We start from the raw sequence: 13,042 nt of genomic DNA, 5'->3' as shown, positions 1-13,042 counted from the left end.
TAAAAAGTAATAACTGCTTTCCTTAATTAATTTTTTCTCATTATCCAGTACTTACTGAGCACCTGATCTGTGTAAGGTACTGCTCCATGTGATGGCAATACAGCCATGAATAAAACAGCATCCTTTATTGTATGTCAGACACTGTGTTAAATGCCTTAGACTTTACTTACATAACTTATATGTAATGTCAGTACTTTACTTACATTATCTCATTATCTCATTTAATGATTAAAACCACGGTTGAGTGGATATTTTCCTCAATTTGAAAATGAAGTTTCAGAGATTCAAAGCTTAAATTTCCTAGGATCTCACAGAAGTCAAACACAAGTTTAAATGACTCTAAGGTTTATGCTCTTAATTAGCAGGCCCTACTACTTCTAGACCGTGAATAAAGAAATGGGAATTACATAAATCAGAACCTAAGCTGTAAGAGTAAGTCCAACAAAGGTTAATAGTTTGTCATGAAGAATTTTTAAGAACCGGGGCACCTGGGTGGCTCAGTCGTTGAGCGTCTGCCTTTGGCTCAGGTCATGGTCCCGGGGTCCTGGGATCGAGCCCTGCATCAGGCTCCCTGCTCCATGGGAGGCTTGCTTCTCCCTCTCCTTCTGCCCCTGCTTGTGTTCCCTCTCTCTGTCAAATAAATAAATAAAATCTTTAAAAAAAAAAAAAAAGAATTTTTAGGAACCTAGTTCTATGGGGCTGGGTGCATAGCAACTTACTTCCTGCCAAATTAAATCTCCCACATATTGTCTTACCATGAATGATCTGATTAAACCCTGTAAACAGCTCTTTGACAAGCATCCTAAATATGCATTGTTCACACTCATTTTCGTTTGTCCACCATCTGTGCAGCTATGGAGAGGAAATATATATCTGGGTACTGTGGACAGTTCAAATTCATATTTGATACAAAGCAGGTCAGTTTTTGTCCATCTGAACTATAATCTTTTCATTCCTTCAGAAAGATGCACTGACAGCCAACTATGTACCAGGCACTTCAGGGGGATGTAGCAATAAAAAGACAAGAACTCTGCTGTCCTAGACCTTATATATGGGAATTGGGGAAACAAAAGATGCATTTAAAAGATAATTTCTGATGAGTACAAGTGCTATGAAAAAAAAATGTGAAGGATCTTTGAGTAGGTGAGCATAGGATAGGAAGGGGTAAGGTCTTACCGAGGAGATGCCGTTTGAGCTGAGTCCTTTATAGTGAGAAGGAGTCATCCCTGGAAAGATACATGAGAAAAAAACAAAATGCACCAGATAAAAGCAGGAACAAACTGCATTTGTTTGAATAACAGAAAAAAAAAAAAGGTTTTTGAGTCTGTATCAGAATAAGCTGAGAAGAGAGGCAAGAAATAAAGTTAGAAAGACAGGTAGGGGGTACCTGAGTGGCTCAGTCATTAAGCATCTGCCTTCAGCTCAGGTCATGGCCCCAGGGTCCTGGGATCGAGTCCCACATCGGGCTCCCCGCTCGGCAGGAAGCCTGCTTCTCCCTCTGCCACTCCCCCTGCTTGTGTTTCCTCTCTCACTGTGTGTCTGTCTCTCAAATAAATAAATAAAATCTTTTTTAAAAAAAAGAAAAGAAAGACAGGATCCCAATCACACAGAGCCTTAAATGTGTGACCATGTGATGCACTGTCCAAACCAAAGACATATTCAAGAATTGAAGGGGATGTCCCTACTAATTATACCAGGACAATGGGTATAAACCCAGAATTTCTCATATATACCAAGATTTATAGTTACCCTGCTAATATGCCAGGAGTTTGAATTTTATTCCAGAATAATTGCGAGCCCTTAGATGGTTTTAAGCAGGAGAGTGAAATAACTTGATTTGCATTTCATAAGTAATCATTTTGGCTGCTTCTGAGATGGATCGACTTTAGAGACTCATAATGTAATCCTGAGAAGTGATATTAGCTTGAATGGTATTAATAGAGCTGAAAAGGCAGTCACTAATTTGGGATCTATTTTGTAGACAGTGTAGACAAGACATGGGTTGGATGTGTAGGGGTGAGGGAAAGAGAAGAATAAAAGCACCTGCTGGGCTCTGGCTCCTGCCTCTGGTGAATGAAGACATCCTTTCCTGGGTTTTGGAAGGACTGACAGAGGAATTGGTTTCAGAAGATGGGAGTGAGTGGAATGAGAAGTCTGGTTTTGACCATATTAAGTTTGAGATTTCTGTTAAAAATACAAGTGGAGCTGGAATATACTTTCTTTTCTTACTCTGTTTAGAACAGCTTTCTGGCAATATTATCTGTATCCTTAATAAAACAATGTGGAATGACATTCAAATATTCTACTGAAGTGATTTTTCACTTAGCCTCTTCAATTATATCTTGTTTTCACTATCTGGTGTTTGAAATTGCTAACATTACCAATTGCCTTTCTAGGAAAGTATAGATCTGGGTGAAATCATGTTCTCCCTTTGTTATTTGCCAACTGCTGGACGTATGACATTGACGGTCATCAAGTGCAGAAATCTGAAGGCTATGGACATCACTGGCTCATCAGGTATGTACACAGTTGGCTAGTGGGTCAAGGGTACATTCCAAATAAAACATTTCCTGTATCCAAAATTATATATGGCTATTGAATTTGAGTTCATTTGTTTATAGTGGCGTATTAATATCAAAATAGAAAAAGAAATTACCAAAGTACTCCAAATCACCTCTTGTGTTTACATTATCATTACAAAATTTTTAAAAGATGTTATCAAATAGATTGACTATGAACTTGGATTTTTATTTCTTTCTCTACCAATTTTGTTCTCAAAAATTCATAATTTACCAATCACTGCCCTACTTCTAACTAGTCAGTTGCTTATAAAAAAAATCCTTGACTTCAAGCTTGCATTACCCTACAAGTATGGAAACACACGTAGACTGAATTTATCTCCCTCACCTGATCTGCAGAGAAATAACAAGTTTCCAAGGCCATCATTTGCATTTGCATTCTTACCACCTTTCAAAATAAAAATTTGGGCAAGTGTAGGGACTGAAAGAAATAATAAAGTAAAGGAATGCTTCTTGAAGTTTCTTAAAGACGTTCTTGGAGGAAATTTCTCTTTCTGTGCTAATTTTGATGAAAAGGTAAAGCCACATCATGCTCCTTTATCCCTTCGTTTATATCACTACAGTCTGGAGGGGTGTGTATTAACTTAACATGTGAACTCTGGCACAGCCCTACAGCAGAAAAAATGATCAGGACAGAGGAGGGAGGTCAGTAAGCATTTGTCAGATTAAACAAATAAAAATGGTAGTGGAGATACAGGAAAGGATGACATGGGGAAAGGAATCTATACCTTTGTGGTTCTTCAGAACAAAGAAATAAATTAAATTTGTATTACAAAAAGCATGAGAGAACTCTAAGTTCTAGTGTAGAAAGGGCTCCAAGATATACTAAGTGAATAAAAAAAAGTGAGGTGCAAAAATAAATATGGATATCATGCCCCTTTCTGTGTAAGAATGGGGAGTGTTACAATATATATTTATCTTGTTACTCTTTGCAAAAAGAAATAGAATGACACAGGAAAACTAGGGGTGGAGAGAGACATGTGGGAACAGATGGGTGGGAGCCTCCTCATTGTAGGTCGTTCTCTATCATCTTCACTTTTGAAATGTTTTGTGAATAATTTCTTCATTTTTCAAAATTTGCAACACATCATTGATATATATATAGGTAGAAAGAAAGTAAATTCCACATTTATTTTGGTGAAAAAGTCTTGGGTCAGTAAATGTTGAAGATTTTAAGCAGTGTACTTAAATTTAAGCATTTAAGCAAATTATTGTTTATCCTACTCTTTCCACCATATATCAAAAGAGATCAAATTTTGAGACAAGCAGACAGCATCAAAGTTGTAATTAAGTGCAAGATTACTTTCTGTTTATATGAAGTTTTCATGGGAGGAGTGCCTGCTCTGAGAACACCACCTCATTAATTCTCACAAGAGGTTTGTGAATCAACTAAGGAACCAGTAAATTATCCTTGTCACTGGTGGAAAAATGTTGTCAGAGATATGATGGGGGTGGCAGGGAATAAATATGCCTTGTTCCCATCGTTAATGAGAGGTCTAGGCCTGGGGCCTCATACACAAAAGAGTATCACAGAAGTGAGTTTCTTCCTTAGAACATACTGCCTATTATTAAAAAATTGAGAAGTAAATGGGAAACAACCATTGAACATTGCCATTTTACTTTGTTTTCCTTTACTTACCCTATTTCTAGCCAGAAAATATATTTTTGCTCCTTGATGGAAATGCTAATGAAATATACAGATACATTTTTCTATTAAAAGGCATAAATTCAAGTAAATTTATACTGCCATGATTTTGGCTTATTCTAAGGAAATGAGACTTATTACTACATTGGTGGAAAGAGGGAGAAAGATGCGGTGGTGCTACTGTTGGAGGGCCACCAGAATGAATGGGGAAAAATAAATGAACGTAGAGCAGGCACTGACTGTTTTAACCAGCTAGCGTTCTCGCCCCAGTGCCAACACCCCCTCCCAAAGCCATGCCTCCTTCTTGTAAAAAGGGACAAAAGTAAGGCTTTTATAGAAACTTTCGTATAATACTGCATAATTTTCTGTAATACTGTAACAGTTTTCCTACTTAAGGTGGGAGAAGTAAAAATAGAGATCAGTCAACTGGGGCAGAACTTGTTAAACATTTATTTGACCCTTTGGCCCATAAAAATATACGCCCACTAATGATATATGAGCATCATATAGACAATGTCATATCAAGAACCTTCCTTGAGAACATCTTTAAACCAAATATTACCTTTTTTACTGTATATTAGTGTTTATAATTAAACACAATGTATTTAATATATTTGTAGTGATCATTTCTTCAGCCTGAGCCCCTTATCAAGCACCAACACTATGACTGTAAAATGTAACTTCTTATTTTAGTACCTTTCCAACAACTGAGGAAAATTCTAACTTCTACTCATTGTGGTTACACCACACACACATGCACACACACACACATATGCACTAGATACAATGTTACTCTTTCACAAATTTTAGTCTTCTTATCCTAAATCATTTTGAAGGAAATTAACTTTAAGGCAATTATACTTACTTGTTAGGATTACATTCCCTAGAAATCACTTTTAACAAAACGTGTCTTCAAATAGCTGTGACTAGAAGACATTATTATAGTTCTGCACTGGCTCTTGATAGACTAGTAGGTTTTCTCTGTTGTATTAAAAACAGATAAAGTTAGTGCTTTTTTGGTTCATTCAAGATAAATTCTTACATTTAAAAGAAAGTGTCAGTCTATTGCCTCTAAATAAGTCATTTGAATTTAAAACTGATAACACTAAAAGGCTTAATATACTACTTTTTTTATTTAGTAGCAATTAACTACAGTTTTATTTATACTTTGTACTAGTACTTTCATTTTAATGAAATTACCTTACCATTTCTAGATCCTTACGTCAAAGTGTCTCTGATGTGTGAGGGCCGAAGATTAAAAAAGAGGAAAACAACTACAAAGAAAAATACTCTAAACCCTGTGTACAATGAGGCCATTATTTTCGATATCCCTCCAGAGAACGTGGACCAGGTCAGCCTCTCCATTGCGGTCATGGATTACGATAGGTATGTACATGTATTTCTCATTCACTGAAGAACAGCCATGTTTAGTCATATGCAGAGCAAATTCAACTTTCCAGGTTATTTACTGCTCCAACAGTTTTAATTTAAAATAGAAGAGGAAAAAATTATTCATTCACAATTCATTTTTCCCATATTATAATATTTATTTTTTCGTTTCCAAAAGAAGTCATTCTTAAGTGAAGAACAGGACACCGGAGGCTGGTGAAAGAGTAGTGCAGAAGTAATATGGAACCCATTACAGAAAGCACTATAGTGACGTCTTTTTACAGTAACAACAAAGTACAATCAATGGAGTTTGTTTTCCCAGCTGGGCTGGAATATGAATATCATAATTCTTACCCAAGGGCAAGTTATATAATCTCTTTGGGATTCACTTTTCCCATTTGTAAGACATTAGCATAATACAGAACCATTAACAGTGAGTATTAAGGGTGGAAGGTGAATAATGGCCATAGGGACACAGCCTTGATGCCTTCACATCAATCTTAAAATGTGCTTTGTAGGTAATTCTTTCAGCTCACACCTTTTGAGTCCAGTCTTTCATAAAATAAATTGCAAACTCCCAGTTGCAGCTCTGACGTTTCTTCCTGCTTCAGCTCCAGCTTCACTCTCCCACTCTTGCCTTGTTGAAACGTCACCCTGCTCTGTGATCTCATCCCACCCAGGCTTCACAACCCTGCTCAAGTCACCCCTTCTGTGTCTTTCTCAGCTAACCAACCTCTTCTTCCTCTGAACTCTTGTCCCACTAAAGGTTCACATCTCTTATTTGGCCCTTGTTATATACTTTGTATTGTTTTACCTTTTACATTTGTAAACCTTTTGGAAAGGTATACTGTTATGTTTAACCTACAAAATTATCAGCATAGAGACAGTGTTCTACTATGTTTATTTGTTCTAATGTATTCAAAAGGAGTGCTTCATTTTATGGTATCATGAAAATAGTAGTAACCAGGACCCTATAACCTAGAGAAATTAATATGCTATTCTCTGGCTCAGAGCTAGAAAATGAAGCACTAAGAAGTGAAATGATTTATACCATCTATTTGCAATTAGTTTATATCACAGTTTGGAAAAAAAAGTCACTATTTAGAGAGAGAAAAGTCTTGAATTAGTTAAAATTTCAAATTCTAAAAATGTTGCAGGGTTTTCATCAGAAGCCCTTGTTCTGCTTTCCAAAAAAGTATTCCTATTGATTTTTCACAGTGATTGCAGATAAATACAACAGAGCATTTGTCATGCAGACAATTTCAGGGAAATGGATCTTGACAATATACAGAACAGAAAGATTTTAAAAATTATTCCCAAAAATATGCTTGTTTGGGGGCGCCTGGGTGGCTCAGTCAGTTAAGCATCTGCCTTCGGCTCAGGTCATGATCCCAGGGTCCTGGATGGAGCCCCACATCGGGCTCCCTGCTCCACAGGAAGCCTGCTTCTCCTTCTCCTCCCTGCTCCTGCTCTCTCTCACTATCTCTGTCTCTCTCTCAAATAAATAATAAATAAAATCTTTTTAAAAATATGCTTGTTTGGGAAACTTCATATGGAAGAAACAACTTACTAAACATTCATATCTATATCAGTGACAGGAAAAAAGTAATGAAAGGTCCTAAAATCATCTCAAAAGTGTCCTTAGAGAAGTCTGTCAAAAGCACGCTGCAGAAATGCCTTTAAATTATATTCCATTCTTGAGAAGAAACTTAGCACATGCACACTTGAGTCAACTGTCTTGATTCAGATCCTGCCTCTGCCTCTTACTGTGTAGAGGTGGGTCCCTTAACTTCTGGGTGTTTAGTTTCTTTATCCGTAAAATGAGGTGATGATAATGATACTGATGGTCATGGTGTGAGAATTAAGTGATTCAGTACATTTACATTACTTATGACAGTGTCTGGCATATAATAAGCTCTCAAAATTATTAAGTATCATTGTTATTTTGATTTGTTGCTGTGAAAACAGGACAGGAATAAAAAATAGCAATGTTGTGCAGTATGCTCTGGTGCTGTGCAGTAATAAATCAAATCCATAGTACTGAAGATAGCCCTACCCTGTTTAATTGTAGTACAAGTAGTGACATACGCTGATATGTCACATAGAGTCAATTGAATACGGTCATTTATACAAGAAGTGGGTATTGAGCTCTTGGTAAGAAACCTAAGCATCATTATAAAACATTAAGCCTTGTGGAAAAACACAAGATGTGATTTATATCACTTAAAGTTAATAGTAGTGCTGCTAAAAAGGAAACTCAACAATATAGGTAAGGAGCAGCCGGCATTTCTCATTCAGTTTTTTTGTAAAATGTGCTCAAGTTACAGAGAACTAAAATGGTTTGTGTGTGCTCCTTTTACAAATTCATATTTGAATTGAGATCCTGTGTAGGAAATTTTGTTTACTTAAGATTTTTAATTTGACCTACAGTAGTTTAACCTGCAGGATCATTTGGAACCTATCATAAAATCTAGTGTTTAAATCACATGTTTAAAATTCTGCTAAGCTGTGTGAAACTCCATTTATCTTTGAATGTTGGAATGAAAGTGTAATATTCTCCAAATCGTAGGGTAGGACACAATGAGGTCATAGGAGTGTGTAGAACAGGCCTGGACGCTGAAGGTCTTGGGCGAGACCATTGGAATGAGATGCTGGCCTATCACCGAAAACCAATAACACATTGGCACCCCTTGCTGGAGGTATGCTGTGGTTCCCGGGCATCTACTCTCTTTTTTTTTTATCTCTTATGCCTTATATATTATTTATCTGCTAACATTCATCTGTCATTTTATATATTCACCTATTTTTTTTAAACATTGCTCTTACTTCCATCCCACATACTCTTTCATCCCAGTATTCAAAGTTCTGTGTGCCTTGTAGGATTTTAGAAACCACTAAATTTTCTGGGTTTGATATTCCTTTGGACAGTAAGCTCATAAAAATTGCAAGTCTGTAATTTTCTTTGTATAGCCTGAAAACTTGTATCGATGAGTGATAGAGCAGTCAAGTAAATTCATTACTAACTGGAAACTGAATTTTGCTGCTTCTCTTTTGTGAAAACAGCCACCTCACCTAAACTTTCCTAGAATCCCTAAATAGAAGTACTATCTTCTAATACAACTCCTCTATGTAAAGGGACAGGTATATCTCCCAACACTCTGGGCAGTAAGTAAAAGTGCTCACAGATTTTTAAAATATCGAGACATCAGCTTGCCCAAGTTCAAAGCCTGGCTCTGCTGTGTGACTACATTTGGAGAACTTTGGGCAAGTTCCTGTAACCTCTGTACACTTCTGCTGTTAGTTTGTAATAGTAGCAAACTCAAAGAGTAAAACTAAATAAAATGCCAAATTTTAAGTGCTTAGCACGGAGTTTGACATAATGTTAGCTCTGATTATAACTACTATTAATAGTTATATTAACCAGAGGTATCAACACCAGTTTCTGTCAGGATTTTTAACCTTTAAGTTAGTGGTCAGTCTACCTGATACACCGAATGTTGCTAGATGGAATGACTTTCTTTCCCAAAGATGATTGCTGGAGACTCTTGAAGAGTCACAAAGTCTTTTATGTGACCTGATTGAGAAGTAATGCAGGTTGACAAAAGGATGTGGGGTAGATGATGGAATTTCTGCAATTCGATTAAAAGAATAGTTATGATGGGGCGCCTGGGTGGCTCAGTTGGTTAAGCGACTGCCTTCGGCTCAGGTCATGATCCCGGAGTCCCGGGATCGAGTCCCACATCGGGCTCCCTGCTCAGTGGGGGGTCTGCTTCTCCCTCTGACCCTCTTCCCTCTCATGCTCTCTGTCTCTCAAATAAATAAATAAAATCTTTAAAAAAAATTAGCTTTAAAAAAAAAAAGAATAGTTATGATGGCCACATAGTAAGTGAAGAAGGCACTGCCATCTGTTCATGTTCTCCTTCTTGTTCTGGCTTTAAGCACTGGCTTAAATGAAAGAGGCAGCACAGTTTAATTAACTAAATGTCAGTGGACCCAGGTTCTTTTCAGCTTAGTCACAAAAATGTGACCTTGGCTGTGTTACCCAGTACATTATAGGGAAAATTGGATGAACACTGTATGAACACTGCATGGTCAGTCAACAGAGGTGAGATATTCTCATGGATAAGATATCTGTTTATATATATTAATGTTCTGACTCTTTATCTCACTTCGTTTAATGTAAATCATAAAAGACACACATACACAAACATGAATGCCCATTCACACAGCACTTTCCCATAGAGTGCTTCAGAAGTACAAATAGATGTATTCAGCAAGTCTTGGGAAAGTTGGGTTTCATGTCAGCAGTGTGTGTTGTCTAAAGTATAAAGTATACTCTACTTCTTATTATACAATCACTATCCTTTTCCTGCTTCTCATCTTGCTTTCAATTAAAGTTTGAAAAGCGACTATTAATTCTAAGACTCTAGACATGAGAGTAAAGTTTGCCGGGCACAGAATCACACTGAAAAGTGATGTGGGATCTAATCCTTGCTCCTCTGGCTGTCTAATCCTGAGCAGATCACTTGTTCCGTCTACAGCTGGATTTCTCCATATTTAATGAACATAGAAATGCATGTCCCTACAGACTTCACAGGAATTATGTAAGGAGAAAAGAGATAATGTGAACAAGAACTTTTCACTAATGAAAAGACAGGGGTGGTATATTATATTATAATTACTTATGACTGTTACAGAAGCAGCTATACATTTATCTGGTGAAGAGGAGCTCTGGAATAGGCATATGTTTGTGTCTCAAGACATGTCAACACTTTTCAGTCATTGTAGGACATACAGGAAGAACAAGCTACATATGGGCCTCAGAAGAAGATCCCAGATATTTTTCTAGCAGCTGAGTATCAGAGGACAAACGGGACTAAAAGACTATGTAAATGTACTTTGTCTAGCAAGTAGCTCCTTTTTTCCAACTCCTGCACCTACATTCATTGGTCAAACAGAATATATGGACTAGAGACCTAAGAACTGGCTGGATTTTGCATTTTGGGAAAGTGGTGAGTGTATAATCATATGTTTTATTGCCAAAGAAAGGATTAAAATGAGAAGGGAACAATTATTTGAAAACCGGGTAAGTTGGTGGGACAGAGACTAAAGCATCATTTAGAAAATCTGGTGACTTGTACCTTGTCAAAAGTTTATCCCATTGTAACTGAACTTTTTAAATACGCATAATATTTAGGGACCATGAGAAATTTTTCATCAACACTCATAGCTCCCATTAGCCAAAGTCAGTCCCTCTTGTCTCATCATTTGCCCCTGTAAAAATCACCTCCTGCCTTAGAGCAAGTGCAGTGCGGTCTCTTGTGCCTTGAGCCTTCTTGCTCTTACCTAGCAGTCACCCCCTCACTACCACAAACCATTAATTATTTGACAGTAAGAATTAAAAGCCTATCATCAAATGTGAAAGGAGTCTGCAGTCATGAATAGTTGTGTGTGCAGTGCTGTGGTGCTTGCCAGTTGCATCATGCTCTGCCTACATCTCCATGAGACGCCTGTGCCCCATCACGCTGCCTGAGAAGGTGAGTTCTAGAGGGTAGGGGGAATTATGTCCATCTTCTCTTCAGAGACATGCATAGCATGGGTGAATATGCACTATTAAAAGGTAGCGGCAAGTACCCACTTTATTATTTTTTTGCACTAGATCATGCCTTATGAAATTATTGTCTTTCAGTTACCTGGCCGAGCAACCAGTTTTGATAGTCAAGGATCCTGTCCATCACCCAAACCACCTTCCACACCATAATGCCTCCAAAATAAAGACCATTATAATAAGGAACCAGGACTCTGTGCTCATCAGATCAGAAAAAGAGTGGAAGGTTTGATTTCCTCATTTAAAATATATCTTGATAATGAACAAACTTGACATATAATTTTTCATTTACTTTTTTTGTCTGTTCATTAACTTTGGACATCTTGATATATTTTACTTGAATACAAATATACCTTACTTGCATAAGGCATTTTATTCTTCATGTCATATGCCTGTTAGCACAAAGAGTGTTTTCATTAAGTGGCAATTCTTTGCATAAGTAAAGAAATGCGTTCCTTTAAAAGAATCTGTATTTATCTAAAATTAAATATAGTTTATGCTGCTGTTGTATAAAGTAGCACATGTCACGTATGTATGGTTTTGATCTTGTTACAACAATGTTAATCTCTAGTTGTGTAGATGGTTCCATATAAACTTTAATGGAAATTTTGAACTTAACTTACACAGCATTAAATCCTTGGGCAAATTAATGTTACTTATCTGATAATATATTCTTTCATTCTCAGCAAATTACGTCCTCAGTGAGGTTTGGCTCTGCTAAACTCAGAACTTGTTTCTCAAGCTCATTCTTTAAAACATACAGATAATGTTATAATTTAAAGAACAATTTTGAGTTAAATTTAAGAAGTAATACTTAGCATCTGGAAAATGGAGGTTGAACCATTTGGGCTACCATTTTATACTGTCTTAATGTTATTACATTAGTTCAAACATCTGTTGAACTGTTAACTGATACTTTAAAAATTCTAATACTCTTTATCTCAAATGTAGCATTAGTATCCCTAATGAATAGAATCAGAAATTGTTTATTTTTTAAGTGTTTGTAAGGTTCTCAAGTACTCTGACATGTATATTTTGTGACATGAAACTATCATGTAGATCCCTATTTCTGACAGAACATACTAACAGACACCAAAGGGACAATAAATGTCTGTGCTCATTGTCAATTAGATTATACATAGTAATGGTGACTTTTAAACCCAATCAGAAACTAATCACTAGAATTGGTTATTTTCCTAAAGAAGGGATGACTTATTTTTCAGAAAATTACATAAATATACCATAAATAACATAACTTCCACATTTAATAAAAATAAAAATAATTCTAAAGGCCAAGACACATAGTCCTTTCATGAAAGGATCAAGGATCAGGCCAGGAGTTGTAAAAACTATGCAAGTGTTTTTACATGACAGGACTTTCTTTTAAATCAGGTCAACTTTTTATTGTCTCCTTCATTTCTGGGCCCTATCAGAAGGTATCCATATTGAATGACCCCAATCTTATTTTTGAGATATATATACTATGGATAGTGCATATTTCAAGATTATCCTAAGATAGAAGGTTAAAAGAACAACAACAAAAAAAAGAGCAGGAAAATCTGTACTTAGAATATAAAAACATATTCATCAGAATGAGAAAATTTTATCAGCAGTTATAAAATTTTGATTTTAGTAAAATTTCTTATTTCTAAATATTAAAAATTTAAAAACTGTGAAATTTTGTGGCATCTCTCGTATGATGGCATTACTGTTAATTAAGATGTAAATATTTTACACTTTAACACTTTAAAGGCAAACACAGTTCCCTAAAATTTTTCAAGAATGCCTGTATCATCCTAGTAAAAGCAAGTATTTCTAGAT

The 13,042-nt window shown here is 36.3% G+C and overlaps 1 protein-coding gene across 1 annotated transcript in view; it reads left to right on the top strand.

The window, feature by feature from the left end:
• SYT10 (synaptotagmin 10) overlaps positions 1–11,374 on the top strand; it is a 61,121-nt gene extending 49,747 nt beyond the window's left edge. Inside the window, exons 4-7 of the mRNA XM_028113301.1 lie at positions 2,397–2,517; positions 5,439–5,610; positions 8,183–8,312; positions 11,303–11,374. Of these exons, the coding sequence (XP_027969102.1) occupies positions 2,397–2,517; positions 5,439–5,610; positions 8,183–8,312; positions 11,303–11,374 (495 nt within the window). The remainder of the gene's footprint in view (positions 1–2,396; positions 2,518–5,438; positions 5,611–8,182; positions 8,313–11,302) is intronic.
• Positions 11,375–13,042: the final 1,668 nt, after the last annotated feature.

Source organism: Eumetopias jubatus, unplaced genomic scaffold, assembly GCF_037043125.1.
Source record: "Eumetopias jubatus isolate StellerSeaLion01/CBP00866 unplaced genomic scaffold, mEumJub1_p1.0 scaffold_8, whole genome shotgun sequence".
Classification (NCBI taxonomy): domain Eukaryota; kingdom Metazoa; phylum Chordata; class Mammalia; order Carnivora; family Otariidae; genus Eumetopias; species Eumetopias jubatus.
Note: the sequence above shows the minus strand (reverse complement) of the source record. Positions and strands in the feature narration are given on the sequence as shown.